Here is a 13,529-nt window from a genome sequence, read left to right as displayed (position 1 = left end):
CTATGCCTTTACAAATTGACCACAAGTGTCTCTCATGTTCATATTCCAGTATGAGAGACATATCTAGCAGCATAAATTCTAACAGCTATGAATAGCTCGGCTTGACTGTTCCTATAGTCTGTAAATAGTATTGCATTAAATAGTTAAAGCAAAATGAAAAAGGTAGAGGAGCTCTTCAAATCCCTCTCAAAGGCAAGGATAACGTAAAGAAATGCTGTTTGCTCAAGCGGGGAAAAGAAGATATGTTCTTACACAGGAAAGAAAGTTGCACCTCCCCTTCTGCTCTTAGACCACCTTCCTCCCCCCACTTTGTTTTTACTCCCACTCAACCATTGCATTTTATCCATTGAACACTGTTTAATATTTATTACATTTTCCACTTCAAGGCAGAGATGCAGATGCTAACGTTAGCCGTGTTTAGAGATGGGATTGTGCATTTGTGTGAGCATACTCGCAGATGACGCCTAAACTAAAGTTGGCTCTGAAAGCTGTTGTGACCCGGGCAGTGTGGAAGCAGGCTCACTCTTCCAGGGAGCACTCTGCATAATGAAAATCCTGGGCTGGCTGCACAATAAGTACCTTTGCTTCATCACAGTCATGCTTTCTTACATCATTACAGTTAAATTTCCAGGCACCAAAACCTACATTGACCCTGAAACCTACGAGGACCCAAATAGAGCTGTCCATCAATTCGCCAAGGAGCTAGATGCCTCTTGTATTAAAATTGAGCGTGTGATTGGTGCAGGTAAGGCTGCTGTGGCTTCCTTATTCATCTTTTCCATTTAGCCAGGATCGAAACTCATACATCATAATGACAGGCGAATAATTATGCCTCAAGTATAGAAGAACTTTTTGCATTTACTGGGGCGGTTAAGAGCAATGAAGCTGTGCTCGCTTCTAAAATGCAAAAAGCAAACAGACAAACAGAAAAAAACAAATAAATGAAGAGGCTTGCTTGGCACTGAAAGCTTGTGGGTTTCTAATTCCATATCTGCTTTTAAAAATGTAAAACAGTTTTTTTGGAAAAGTAGTTTTTCTGCCTGTTATTTACTGTCAGAGTAAAGGGGTTAGGTGTCGGTACAAATTCTACTCACTTTCCTTTCTAAGACAGTTTTTTGACCTCTGAATTTTTCCTCATGTGGGTAAGGTAAACTGGTTGCAGCACAAAATCTTGTATAGAGACTAAGAAGATCTTGTCTCTGTATAACAAAATCTTCCCTAAGGCTGTTTTTTTGTTCTACCATTTTTCTTTTTGATATTTTATGAATACAAAAAGTTATTGTTTTACTTCCTATGACTGATTGTAATTGCACCGGCATTACATTGCTTTTCTTCCTCTTGAACTGTCTACCACCTACTTAAGGCATGGTGTTCATGCTCTAAAAAGGCAGTTTCATTTGTTTGCATTAATAAGATATGTGACATTTTTATTGCACTACTCAACGTAGTGAAATTAAGTTTCTGTGGGTAAGAAAAATATCAAATACTTTGGATTCCTGGAGGAAATGTTCTCTTGCTTTCCTGTTGTTTTATAAAAGTATTAGTAAAATATTTTTAAAATCACCCTGTAGTTTGGCATGCATTGTAAATTACATACTGCAATATTATTTAAAAAGAGAAGGAGGAATATCTCTACAATATTATAGTTTAAGCTGTAAAAAAAGTCTTTACACTTAGAATTCACAATGCCTCTTTAGAGTAACCTCACTGATGTTGAATCATGTCTTAATCGAGGAGCAGCACAGTTGAAATTAACATTGTTTAAGTATGTTGTTACTTGAGATGAGTAAGGGTATAAGAATCCAGCTCTTTTTAACTAGTCATGTTTGTGATGCTAAGATGGCAACATCTCTTCTAATAGATACACAGTTTTACTCTCATACATACACAGTTTTACAAGATTTAAATTCCATATTATCATAGCAAAATTACTGAACTTTGTCTTTGCTTTGAGTTGAAAAACTATCAGCATTGCAACAGTTCAGAGCACGAAGATTTACTCAGTTGGACTTTGCCTATGCATTGAGCAAAATGCTGAAAACGCTTCAGTTGCAAAGAGGATACAGCTTAAGACACAACTACTCTCTCTGTTATGACAGAGTAAATCCACCGTATTAATTTTGTTGACTGCAGCTGAATTTATTCTGGATTTTCATGAGTATAAATTAGCAGAAAATTAAAGTGTGTCAGCAGACATTCTGACGAAAGTTAATTAGAAGTACATCACTACTATGGTGAAAGCATACTGTGCATTGGGTTTGGCTATGGCTGTAACCTGTTGATGTAGATAGCCAGGAAGAGTGAAATGAAAGGTAGTCCAGGTACAACAGAACGTAAAAGACTGAAAGAAGCAGCTGAACCACATACATCAAAGAATACAGAATTTTTATTAGTGACAGCACCAGAAAAGCCACTTAGCGGAGTCTCAATATGCCTCAACAATGCTGGCCACATCAACTTTTGAGTAGCACTATGTGTCTGTCAGACGAGCAGAGTGAAAATATGCTTGTGCTCAATTTGCATGATAGATGTGTGCTTTCCTTGCCAACATTTTCGTTGCCATCCTGCTGATGCCACCTGTCAGATGCAGAATTTGGTGTCCATTATGTTGAGTCCTTGCTCACACCACAGACCCTTGGTTTTAGCCTCCTCTTTGTTGACATGCTGAGCTAGTGGCTCTGTGGCTGTGCAATGCTCCCATCTTTGGGCATCATTTCAGCTAAATATACTATTTTGGAGGTAGTAAAAGACACATATTCTATAGCTCAGTGGCTAGCATCCTGGCCTGAAATGTATAACATACACATTCAAGTTTCTGCTTTGCCTGAGTGTGAGTGATCTGCTTTTGGAAATGAATCAAAATCAAACTATAGAGAACTGGAAAGGAGTTTAGCCTTAGTGTCTTCCATGCCAAGAGCCCTAATTACCTGGCTGAGAAGTATCATACTCACACACATACATTCACATACTCACGTCTTGTTTTCACTGTGGAATAAAAGCAATTTTGGAAGTTTTGCAAAAGAAAATTGCTATCCTGTAGTCAGTTCTGGTGGTTAGGGGCTGTGAGTGATGCAAGTAGTGAATTCATTAATAGTTGTCCAAACTGCTAATGAAGTGCAGGAGGGAGGTTAAGCTACCAAGCTGTTATCTTGTCCACCCTGGACTAACTCCACAGAAGAGCATAAGCAGACCAGCAGCAAAATGTTATGTATGTCTCTGCCTTGTGCAATTCATAACCACCAGTTAGATGATCAGACCGTATCTCCAGTGTCTGAAGATAATGTAGCCTAGTGTCACCCCTGTGCAGACAGAAACAGCTTTCTCTGTGCAGCTGGTTAGTTCAGGTAAAATACTGTGTTAGCAGCAGTATATTGAGGCAGTTGGAGCTGACTTTTACTCAGCTATGTTAGAATGAGGGAGAGGAATTCGACTGTGTGTGCACTCATCCCCTACGAGAGTCATAAAACCTACCAGGCTGAGTAAGGATTTGCCCAAACAAGTCAGTAGGAAATATTAAGATCTGGCCAAAATTCTACTCTTGAAAGTTATTTAATTTTTTATTCTGGGCTGGAGGAAGTGTGATCTAAGAAGCTGAGGGCAGGCAATGCTTTCTTCCATCTCTGAGCTCTGCTGTGAGTTTTAACAGTAAAACAGTAGTCTCGGAGCGGTGATGGTATCTTAAACAAGATTTCTCAGAACTCATCCATTAGGACACTTTAACATCTACCTGCCTGTTTGGGCCCTTAAGCTGTTGCTAGGCATCATTCTCTCTCTATTGCCAACTAGACTCTCTTCCCAGTGCGTATGTTCACTTAAGTCCTGATCCCACCAGGTTTCCCAGGCTGTATCCCAAGGGGATTCTCTAATCAAATACTCTATGTCAGTCTTTCCCAACTTAATCATTTTTTTTCAGCACTCATCCTAAAACAAGTCTTGGATGTAGGTGTGTCTGCATACCTGCGTATACTCTGTTAGCTTAGTGTTGAGGCACTCTGCAGGTATGCAGGAGATGAGATAAATTTTCAGCCTCCCACTTGATTTTGTTTGGAGGAAATGTGACCCTATATTTTTTGTACTTCCAATGAATTTGCCAAGTGCCAGACTATTAAATATTCTGTGGTGAGTCTTTCCCTTTTTGAATATATGGTTCCCTTTTATCAGTGTAAAATATGTTACTACCTCATTCTTCTATATATCTCAAGAGATTTTTCTTCCTGGCTACAGAATAGGGGTCTGTCTTTCTCTCTTCTGACACTACTGTGAGGCAAGGGATAATCCTTAAATTTTTTACCATCTTAAACTCAATAATCATGAGATATAACCATTCAGATCCACATCTCGTATTCTTCCTTGCTCTTTTCTGTTTGATGGAGTCCATTTACTTCTCTCCCAAGTTAGCATTGTTGAGGCTTTTTTGGTATTCTTGCTGGCTATTTGGCCATTTTTCTTCAAGTTCTTCTCCAATTTCCAATTGTCTATTAATCTGGAAGCCTTTGAGAAAATCACATCATTTGCTTATGTTTGTTTAATTTAACAAAATTATTATAAGTCATGCCTTTCATTTTATAATCTACAAAATAAATTATCCTGCATGAAGGTAGTAATGTAGTGCTTCATTTAACACCATAACAGTGTTAAATTAAAAGCAGCTTTAAAAGAGGTGCCTTTCATAAGAAAAAAAAATGAAAACATGGAGCTAAAGATAGCAAGGAAACCATGTAGAACAGAATGACATTTTCACTTAGAAATAGTGTTAGTTTTTTCTGTAACAGTATTTTCTTATGAAAGCCACTTCATTTTTATTTTCTACTTTTGAAAAAAAAAAGAAACAACTAACAGATCTTTTGCAAAGATTCAAATAATAGTCCCCTACATTGGTTTTACATGAAGTGTTTATTCCGTAAGGTACACAGTCAGCAGATCACGTAAAGCAGATGTCTGTCTTTGTGTTCGTAAGTAATCCATTTCAAATACAAACATTCATCTGTTAAATTTAAACACACATATTGGCAGCTGGTCGAATCAAGGCCTGAAAGGGTGGTGATATTATAGTCAGAGTAATTCAGTGTTGTTCTACCTCATTTTAGGAGAGTTCGGTGAAGTGTGCAGTGGGCGTCTAAAGCTTCCTGGCAAGAGAGATGTTGCTGTAGCCATAAAAACTCTGAAAGTTGGCTACACCGAAAAGCAAAGGAGAGATTTCCTGTGTGAAGCAAGCATCATGGGACAGTTTGACCACCCCAATGTTGTTCACTTAGAAGGGGTTGTTACCAGAGGTAAGTAGGGGCTTGATCCGTCAGTCACATAATAACCTAATGGCAGAAATTACTTCAGTTTATCCACGGTCAAAGATTCAAATTAGAAACAGGCTGCACACTCTTAATGGATTTTCTCCTGATGCATAACTAACTAAAACAATACTTACTTTATGCTACAACCTGGGGAAAAAATTAAGAAGTATGCACGATTAAAAGAAGAAGTACTTTGAAATATATTATTTTTTCTAGTTTCATTTAGCCTCAAAGACCATGCAGGGAGATAAGGTTTCTTATGTCCTTTCATATTATCTGAAGTGTCATTATTCCAGAGTCTTGTTCACACAGCAGTAGTCAAGAGAGCACACTGACATTTTGATTTGTATGGTTTAATTTTCTGAATCATGACCATGTTCCATGCAGACATTTCAGAACTTATTAGAGCTCAGTAACAGTGCTGGAGGATTCAGAAATGCTCATGTCTCAACGATTCGGCCCTTCAAAGGAATAACATATGTTTTCTCAAAAAAGGCACTACATTTATGTTATAGTTTCTCAAATGAAATGCACCTTCTTTTCTTGTAGGGAAACCAGTCATGATTGTAATAGAATACATGGAGAATGGGGCTCTTGATGCATTCCTTAGGGTGAGTACCAAAACAAATATACATATATATGTGTGTGTGTGTATATATATATATATATAAACATATTCTTTTTAAAGTGATTTTATATGTGTGTGTGTGTGAATGCACATGTATTTATAAATAAATAAATAAAATGTATAACAAAATTTTTATATATATATGCGCATGTATACACACACACCCCTGCTATTAACAATGCAATAAAAGTGCTTTTCAGGATGAGAGGAAATTTGACAAATGCTAGCAAATCTCTAAATTATTTCAACAAAATTAGATCAGAAATCATAAGACTTGACAGGATCACGCTAAAACAGTCTAGGGATTTAAATGATTTAATGTGGTATAGAAATGGTGAGTTTTCACTAGTGATACCTGAAGCTCTATCTTCTGCCTTTTTGGAGTAGTATTTTTTTTTTCAGCATGGTGGAAATCACTACCCAAGAATCCCTAAATGATTTTTCAGAGAAAAACAGAGGAATGCTGCAGAAAAGGACAAAGCAGAAAAACCCCACAAGTTCACAACAGCTTAGCATTTGTTGAGTGCACGCTCTGAACTGCCCAGCAATCTCCTTACTATGTGTGCAAGAACAAAAATGTAAAATGACTTATAAAGCCTGCATAACTCTCTTAGAAAAAGACTTAGTGTAAGTTAACCAGAATTATATAGTGGTTAGCACATTCTCTTCCAGTACATTAGCTACTGATACATTTCTTAACTGGATGCACTGTTTTATGTCTGAAACAAACAAAGCCTTGTTTGAAGTGAATTTCACTGCCCCAGGATGAATTGCCACATAGGTAATAACTAACTAGATAGCTAAAGTTGTGAAACTAATTTTTATTTCTCTTCTCATCTATACTAACAAGAATTGCTTCTCCTTTCTTCCCCCTAGAAACATGATGGGCAATTTACAGTCATTCAGCTGGTGGGAATGTTGAGAGGAATTGCTGCTGGAATGAGATATTTGGCCGATATGGGATATGTACACAGGGATCTTGCAGCACGCAATATTCTTGTCAACAGCAACCTTGTTTGTAAAGTGTCAGACTTTGGCCTTTCCAGAGTTATAGAAGATGATCCGGAGGCCGTCTACACTACTACCGTAAGAGAAATTGATATTTTAGAATGGTTTTGAGATGTCACTATTAAGAAGAAGCATATCTTCTGGAGAACACAGATAAGAGAAACACATTAATTGCTTGAGAAATGCTACGGATTAAAAGGAAAAGAGTCTCTGCAGAAAACTTGCTCAGTTTGATATTTTTGTAAGAGCATACATTTTTATTTGGTAAAGTTCTAAAAAGTTTGTACAGTATAGCATCCTCATTATTTGTACAGTATCCTCATTATTCTTTTCATTGTGATCTTCTAATTGAACAAATATGGAAGTCTTACCCACAAAAATGTTAATCATCTCACCTAATAGGAGTCAATTAAAATATTTGTAGGGTATTACTATTTTTCAGACTAGATTTTATCTCACCAAAAAGTTAACTAGCTGGAGGCTAGGCTATGACAAAGCTCAGCTGCTGTATTTTCCCTTGATTGGGTGGGACCCTTTTTAAAAATAACCATTCATTGGGCACACTGTGCTCTCTATTCTTTTGTTGAGCCAGCTCTGCTTTCCCACCCTTGGGGCCCTGCTGTACCTATTTTCTCATGCTGAGGGTAGGAGGGGCCCTGGAATCTGTCCCAACAGGCGCAGGGATCCGGGAAACTGCACCGGCGTTCACAGCTATCACTCCTGCCAGGGGGCTCTAAGTGGGGTCCTAGTTTTAAGATCTCAAAGTGAGATTGTGGAGGAGCTGTCAGATGACTGAATGGGATTTGTATGCAGAAGATGAGCTTCCCCTCATCTAATTTCAGCCAGGCAAGAGTGAAGTGTCTACCCCAAATTAAACATATAAGCAGTCCTCAAAATCTATGGAGAGAGAAACATTTCCAGGGGGAAATACATCCAACTTATCTTAGGCAGGTGTCTAAGCTTCTACAGTCCAAGTGTTTAAGAGCCTAAACTGTCTTCAAATCCTTTGAAATTCTACAATCAGTCAACTATAGTAAATGATACAAGTGCTGGTTTCGATGCTGATGGAAATAATTATGAATATACTCTAAGGAAAATGCCATGGAAATTTTGTGGGGAAAAAAAGAATACTTTTTTTTTTTAACAGGGTGGAAAAATTCCAGTGAGATGGACAGCTCCAGAAGCCATCCAATATCGCAAGTTTACATCAGCCAGCGACGTATGGAGTTATGGAATAGTTATGTGGGAAGTGATGTCTTACGGAGAACGGCCTTACTGGGACATGTCAAATCAAGATGTAGGTTGTACTTTGTCTGTTTGTGTATTAAAAAAACTCCAAGAACTACATATCCATAAGTGCATACACTTATGTTTCACTATACAAAGTATTATTTCAAGAATAAGATTTATCAAAATAATGTACAGTTCTCACAAAATGAAAAATTACACAGATTTCACTTTTCATCTAAATCTCTAAATCATTCTTCTGCCATGTGGATGTTGCAGGTTTCTGTCATGAGCATAAAGTAAAACTGTATCTTCAAAAATAGTAATAAGTGCTTTTTATTTTATTATACTTTTTATTTTATTTTAATTAGCTAATTAATTATTTTTTTCAAAAAAAAAAAAAAATCTGAGGTCCCTGACCTCAGAGCAATGATTAATCAGTTGAAAAAAGTTGCTAAAAGGCTGAGTGGCAGTTAATGACCTACTTTGGATTTTTCAAGTTAATTATGCTGATTAAAGAATATCCTTGTTTGCATAAAATATGACCTAAAGCAACAGGTCATCAGTAATAGAGCAGATGGGTGTTAATCTTCATTTCTGACAAGAGTATCTATTAATATAGAAAGTGTACAGGAAAAAGCTATGCAGGTGAGAAAGATGTCAGAAAGATTCTCTTTTAAAGTTCCTCAGGTCACAGGCTTGAGGGTTTTTTTTTATTTTATCTTTTGATTGAATGATCGACATCAAAGTTAAAAAAAAAGATAAAAGTGTAAATGATGAGTCAGTCTGGCACAGTGCAAAGTTGTTAATATTTGACAGGTCTCAGTGTCAAAGATTTCATGGACTGTCAAAATATGGGCAAACAAGTCCTTGGGGCAGAGAAAGAGAAATATTTACATTCCCTAGACACCCAGTAGAGTTTCATTTCTTTTGACATCTTCCTTCTGTACTAGATTCAAACATAAAAGAAGTCTGACAGGAATATAAGAGGCCTCAAAGGCAAACCTTACCTATCTTTCAAGGAACAATAAGGAAAACACTTTTAAATGGGGGGAGAAATTCCAATATCTTCATAATTTATGTTAGATTTTGAAAAGCATTTCCTCTCTATTGAAAATAGCAAGTCAAGCATATGAATTAACCTTTTTCATAAAATAACTAACTGAAACTTCTTGCTGTTTTATCTAAATGCTAAAGCATTTTACATTATAATCTTAAATACTGCATGGATGAAAGATGTATCAATTGCTTGGTAAAATAATTTAAAATGTTCTTATATGCTGTGATATGCAAGTGTGTCCTGAAATATACCTTTGAAAATGTACACATGTCCTGAAACCAACCCCATGGACAAATATATTAGGGAGCAATTTACAATCAGTTTATCATTAGTTATTTATTCTCCTCTGCAATGATCAATGGGAGTAATTAACTGGAAGCAAAAGTGCTAAATATGTCTCTTCTAATTTTGCATACACGCTGAGGCAGTTTGTATATCTTAAGTAAGTGCATCATTTTGCTAAATTTGGATGTGAGTATAATCCTGGACTAGATCAAGTCTTCTAAAAAATGTCTTTGTTTGCAGCTTAGGATGGCATTTCTTTAATCCCTCCTCTCTTCTTTTCTATTGCTGTTCTTGCTTTATATTGCTCTAGATAAAGGGTACAAAATTACATTGCAACGCAATCATCTCTCTTTAAGCAAAAATCCTCCTTTTAGCAGATGCATGAGCTGGGGTGTGCCAAACGAGCACTCATCCCGCAAGCTCTCCTGCAGAGATGGGCCAATACAAACCCCTCCCTAACTTCTCTGAGCGCCGAGCATCCAATTGCTTAATCCGTGCTGATAACAGGAACATTCAAACTGCTGCACTTAACCCTATTGCTCTTTTAAAGTTCTTATATTTGCTAATTCTAGCTCCCATTTGATTACTGACCCTAGAGTTGAGGTGGATTAGTTTTCGGAAAAGAGTAAGAGCTTAGGCTCATATGGTTTTCTTTGCTGGACTCTTAGATGTATTTTTATTGTTATTGTTATTAATTGTTATTATTACATACCCAAAAGCAATGTGATACAGCAAACAAAACATTGTATTGCCCATTTACCCTTTTTTTATGACCTTTTTGTTCTTTGTTGGCAACCAATACATACAGTGAGCAGACTTGGCCCTCTTCTAACCTGCTTCACACCCTCAGATACCTTAATTATGGGAGAAGCATACATGACTCTCAAGTAAACGGTGTTTCCTTTTTGTCTTTTTGTGACAAAAATAGAATTTGAAGAATTTTGTCATTTTGGCAATTTGAAGAATTGTGGCATATGTAAATAATATAAATCAATTCCATTAGTAAGAACTCCAGCTGTGTTTCATTTTGTAGCTTTGCTTATTAAAAAATATTTTCATGCATCCCTCTGAAAATTTTTCTCATGCATTATCTCTGAGCACCTAATTTTTAATTTTTCTCCCCCTTCCATAGCATAGTAGACACTGGTAGTATCCATCAATGCCAAAGTTTTGTAGAAACTTAAAAAAAAAAAAAAAAAAGGAAAAGAAAAGAAACTTATTGATGTTTAGTAATTTTTTTTCAGTTTTTTGGATATTGCCAGCCATTCACTCTGTAGCAAACTCCTTCTTTTATATTTCCCATTTTCATTCTTCATATTTGTTTTGCTTGGAATATACATCACAGAAGCTGATTCTATAGTTTCTCCAGCGCCCTTAAAAATATTACCTTAATTCCTTAATTCCTTCCCTTCTTCAGGTTTCTCTCCAGAACATAGAAAACACAGAAAAGTCCCGTTCATGATCCTCTTATTTCTGTTTTCACTGTCTCTTATGATCTTGGATATAGCCTTGTCTAGATGGTTTATCAGTTCTAAGTCCCTTGAATAATGTGGTGATGTGTTGCTGCTGGTGGTGTCTGAAATAGTTTTCTTTTACATTCTTCATTGGCTGTCTTTGGGATACTGACTTGTTAAACAACTGCTTCATTTGTATTGGGTCATATGTAGTATGCAACGGTGAGTTTAATACTGTCTTTTTTTAGACTAACTTCCATCAGAAATTTCTGGATCTATTTTCCAAAGCACATCATTTTTTCTATACAAACTGTAGCATATTTTTCACTTTTATCCACTGCTACTTTTAAGTGTGATTTTTTTTCTCCCTCTTAATACTACTCTAAAAGATCTTGCATTTTACTTTTAATGTTTTCTCTCATACATAGGATTGTTCTTCCAAATTCCCTGTTCTCCTGTAGCCACCATCTCTCCCCACTCCATCCAACAGACAACTTAACTGTCTCTGAAAGGTCACCACACTCATTCTTCAAGGTGTTGATATCAGTGCAGGAATTGAGTATTTCTCCATCATTTTTGTGTTGTAGAAAAGTACTATAATTCTAAATGTACAGATAGATAAACATAGTTACATGTACAGAAAACTGGGGCCCAGAAAGTTGACTGATATTCTGTGACACAAACCTGGAATAACTGCCCTGCTACCGGGCTATGCTTCCTCTTTCGTCTTTTCACAAAACTTTGTTTCTGCAGAAGGTTTTGATACAATCGTGGATTTCTTCAGCCAGCTTTTTGAAGGTCATTTTGTATTCTTTGCCGTTCTCTTCACTTTGCAGTTCACTGCTTTTGCACTTTTGTCACACAACCTATGGAATATTTTATATCTGAAGTTATTATTTCACTAAACTCTGCATATTCACCAGCTTTCTTTATCATACCAGATATATTTCCTAGGGCTAAGCCCAGAACAGCTTCTGATCTTACCTTCTGTACAAACCAAGAGAGAAAACAATCCTACGCACCTTGAGGAGCAAGCACCCTTCCTTAGCAATTCTAATACTGTTGTGTCAGTCAATGTCAGTATACTTGAAATCCCTCATGAACAGTGTTTTAGCCCTTTTTCACAAGCTTTTCTTATCTGAATTGGTTCATGATGTGCCTTCTTATCCTGCCCTCAAGGTTTACAGCAGTTTCCTGTGATTTTACTTTAGCCATTTCTATTTTTCAGCTAAATCCAAATGGATATGGCTAAGGAAGTCCATGTGTGAGTGTAATTCTTGGTTCAGACGTTTATGCTCTCCTTCGATCATATCATCACTTGTCAGCATCTCTTATTAAATCTAACCTTATGTTTGGATGATATATTAAAATACCTTTCAGCCAGGCCTTCCTCACTCATATGACAAGTTTGTGCTATGTTATTGCTAATGTAACGTGGCTAGACATAGAACACAACTTTTCTTCCCTAACAATTACTGTCTGATAAACATTTTTCTGGGATCCTTTTATAATATCTTCAGGCTTTTTGGATTTTATATGTGCATGCATAGATCCCTATCCATTTACAAATCAGTTGCTTCTACCACACACTCTCCCATAAAAGCCTTGGGGCGAGTAATAATGCTTTCTGAAATAACTCCATTTATCAATCTGTTGCACCCTTGCTGAATTTAATTGTTGCTCCCTGATGTTCATTTGACTAGGTAATTTAGCTATGTTGTGCACACATAGCAGAATATGCTTAGCAAGCCCAAAGATAAAATCAGGGGTGCTATCTGAAAGCATGAAGGCTAGTGTCAAAACAACAGACTCATATTTTTGCAACAGTTTGATGGCAAATTCCAGTGTATTGCTTTTCTTGAACTGCTTAGCAATATGCATTCCTTAAATATTGCTCCCTTGATGAAAAATGATTAATTATGTTGGCTACTAGGTTATAAAAGCAATCGAAGAAGGCTATCGTTTGCCAGCACCCATGGATTGCCCAGCAGGACTGCACCAGCTGATGCTAGATTGTTGGCAGAAGGAACGTGGTGAAAGGCCAAAGTTTGAGCAGATAGTTGGTATTCTGGACAAAATGATTAGGAACCCAAACAGCTTGAAAACCCCACTGGGAACCTGTAGCAGGTAAGAAAAGCTTTAGTAAGTGTTTATATGATGGTGAGCGTGGGTTGGTTCTGGATGTTTTGGTTGGTTGCTGATTCCAGTTCACACTTTTCCATGTGTCTCTCAGTTCTTCCTTCCTCCTATTTCCTATTCTTCCCTTCCCTCATTCGTCCTCTCTTTGTATCACGCTGAACAAAACCAAAAAGGACTTTGTTAAAAATAACCAAAATAAAGGAAGTAAATATCATGGACCTAGCACGCTTCTCGGTAAACCACTGTCCGCTTGTCACTCTGTACTCTCACCATCAGCAGTCTTTGTTTTCCTGCTTCTTAAAATTGTAAAGGCTTGAGGGCATGGATCATCATCTATTTTAATTTTGTATGATGCATTCCTTGCCCTAGGATTTGCTGAGTAGAAACCATAGTTAATATTACTCGTGCCTGGCCAATGTACTTTAACACTGCTACACTGT

At 36.9% G+C, this 13,529-nt stretch overlaps 1 protein-coding gene across 6 annotated transcripts in view; it reads left to right on the top strand.

Annotated features, from left to right (window-relative positions):
• The window catches only part of EPHA7 (EPH receptor A7), a 165,180-nt gene that overhangs the window by 132,721 nt on the left and 18,930 nt on the right, over window positions 1-13,529 (top strand). For 4 of the 6 annotated variants that reach the window (XM_026122110.2, XM_026122115.2, XM_064508792.1 and 1 more), the window contains exons 10-15: window positions 620-745; window positions 5,088-5,273; window positions 5,838-5,899; window positions 6,793-7,002; window positions 8,072-8,221; window positions 12,884-13,077. In XM_026122110.2, the coding sequence (XP_025977895.1) occupies window positions 620-745; window positions 5,088-5,273; window positions 5,838-5,899; window positions 6,793-7,002; window positions 8,072-8,221; window positions 12,884-13,077 (928 nt within the window). The remainder of the gene's footprint in view (window positions 1-619; window positions 746-5,087; window positions 5,274-5,837; window positions 5,900-6,792; window positions 7,003-8,071; window positions 8,222-12,883; window positions 13,078-13,529) is intronic. The other 2 variants (XM_026122111.2, XM_026122113.2) reach the window with 1 other exon arrangement.

This window comes from Dromaius novaehollandiae, chromosome 3, assembly GCF_036370855.1.
Source record: "Dromaius novaehollandiae isolate bDroNov1 chromosome 3, bDroNov1.hap1, whole genome shotgun sequence".
NCBI lineage: Eukaryota > Metazoa > Chordata > Aves > Casuariiformes > Dromaiidae > Dromaius > Dromaius novaehollandiae.
Note: the sequence above shows the minus strand (reverse complement) of the source record. Positions and strands in the feature narration are given on the sequence as shown.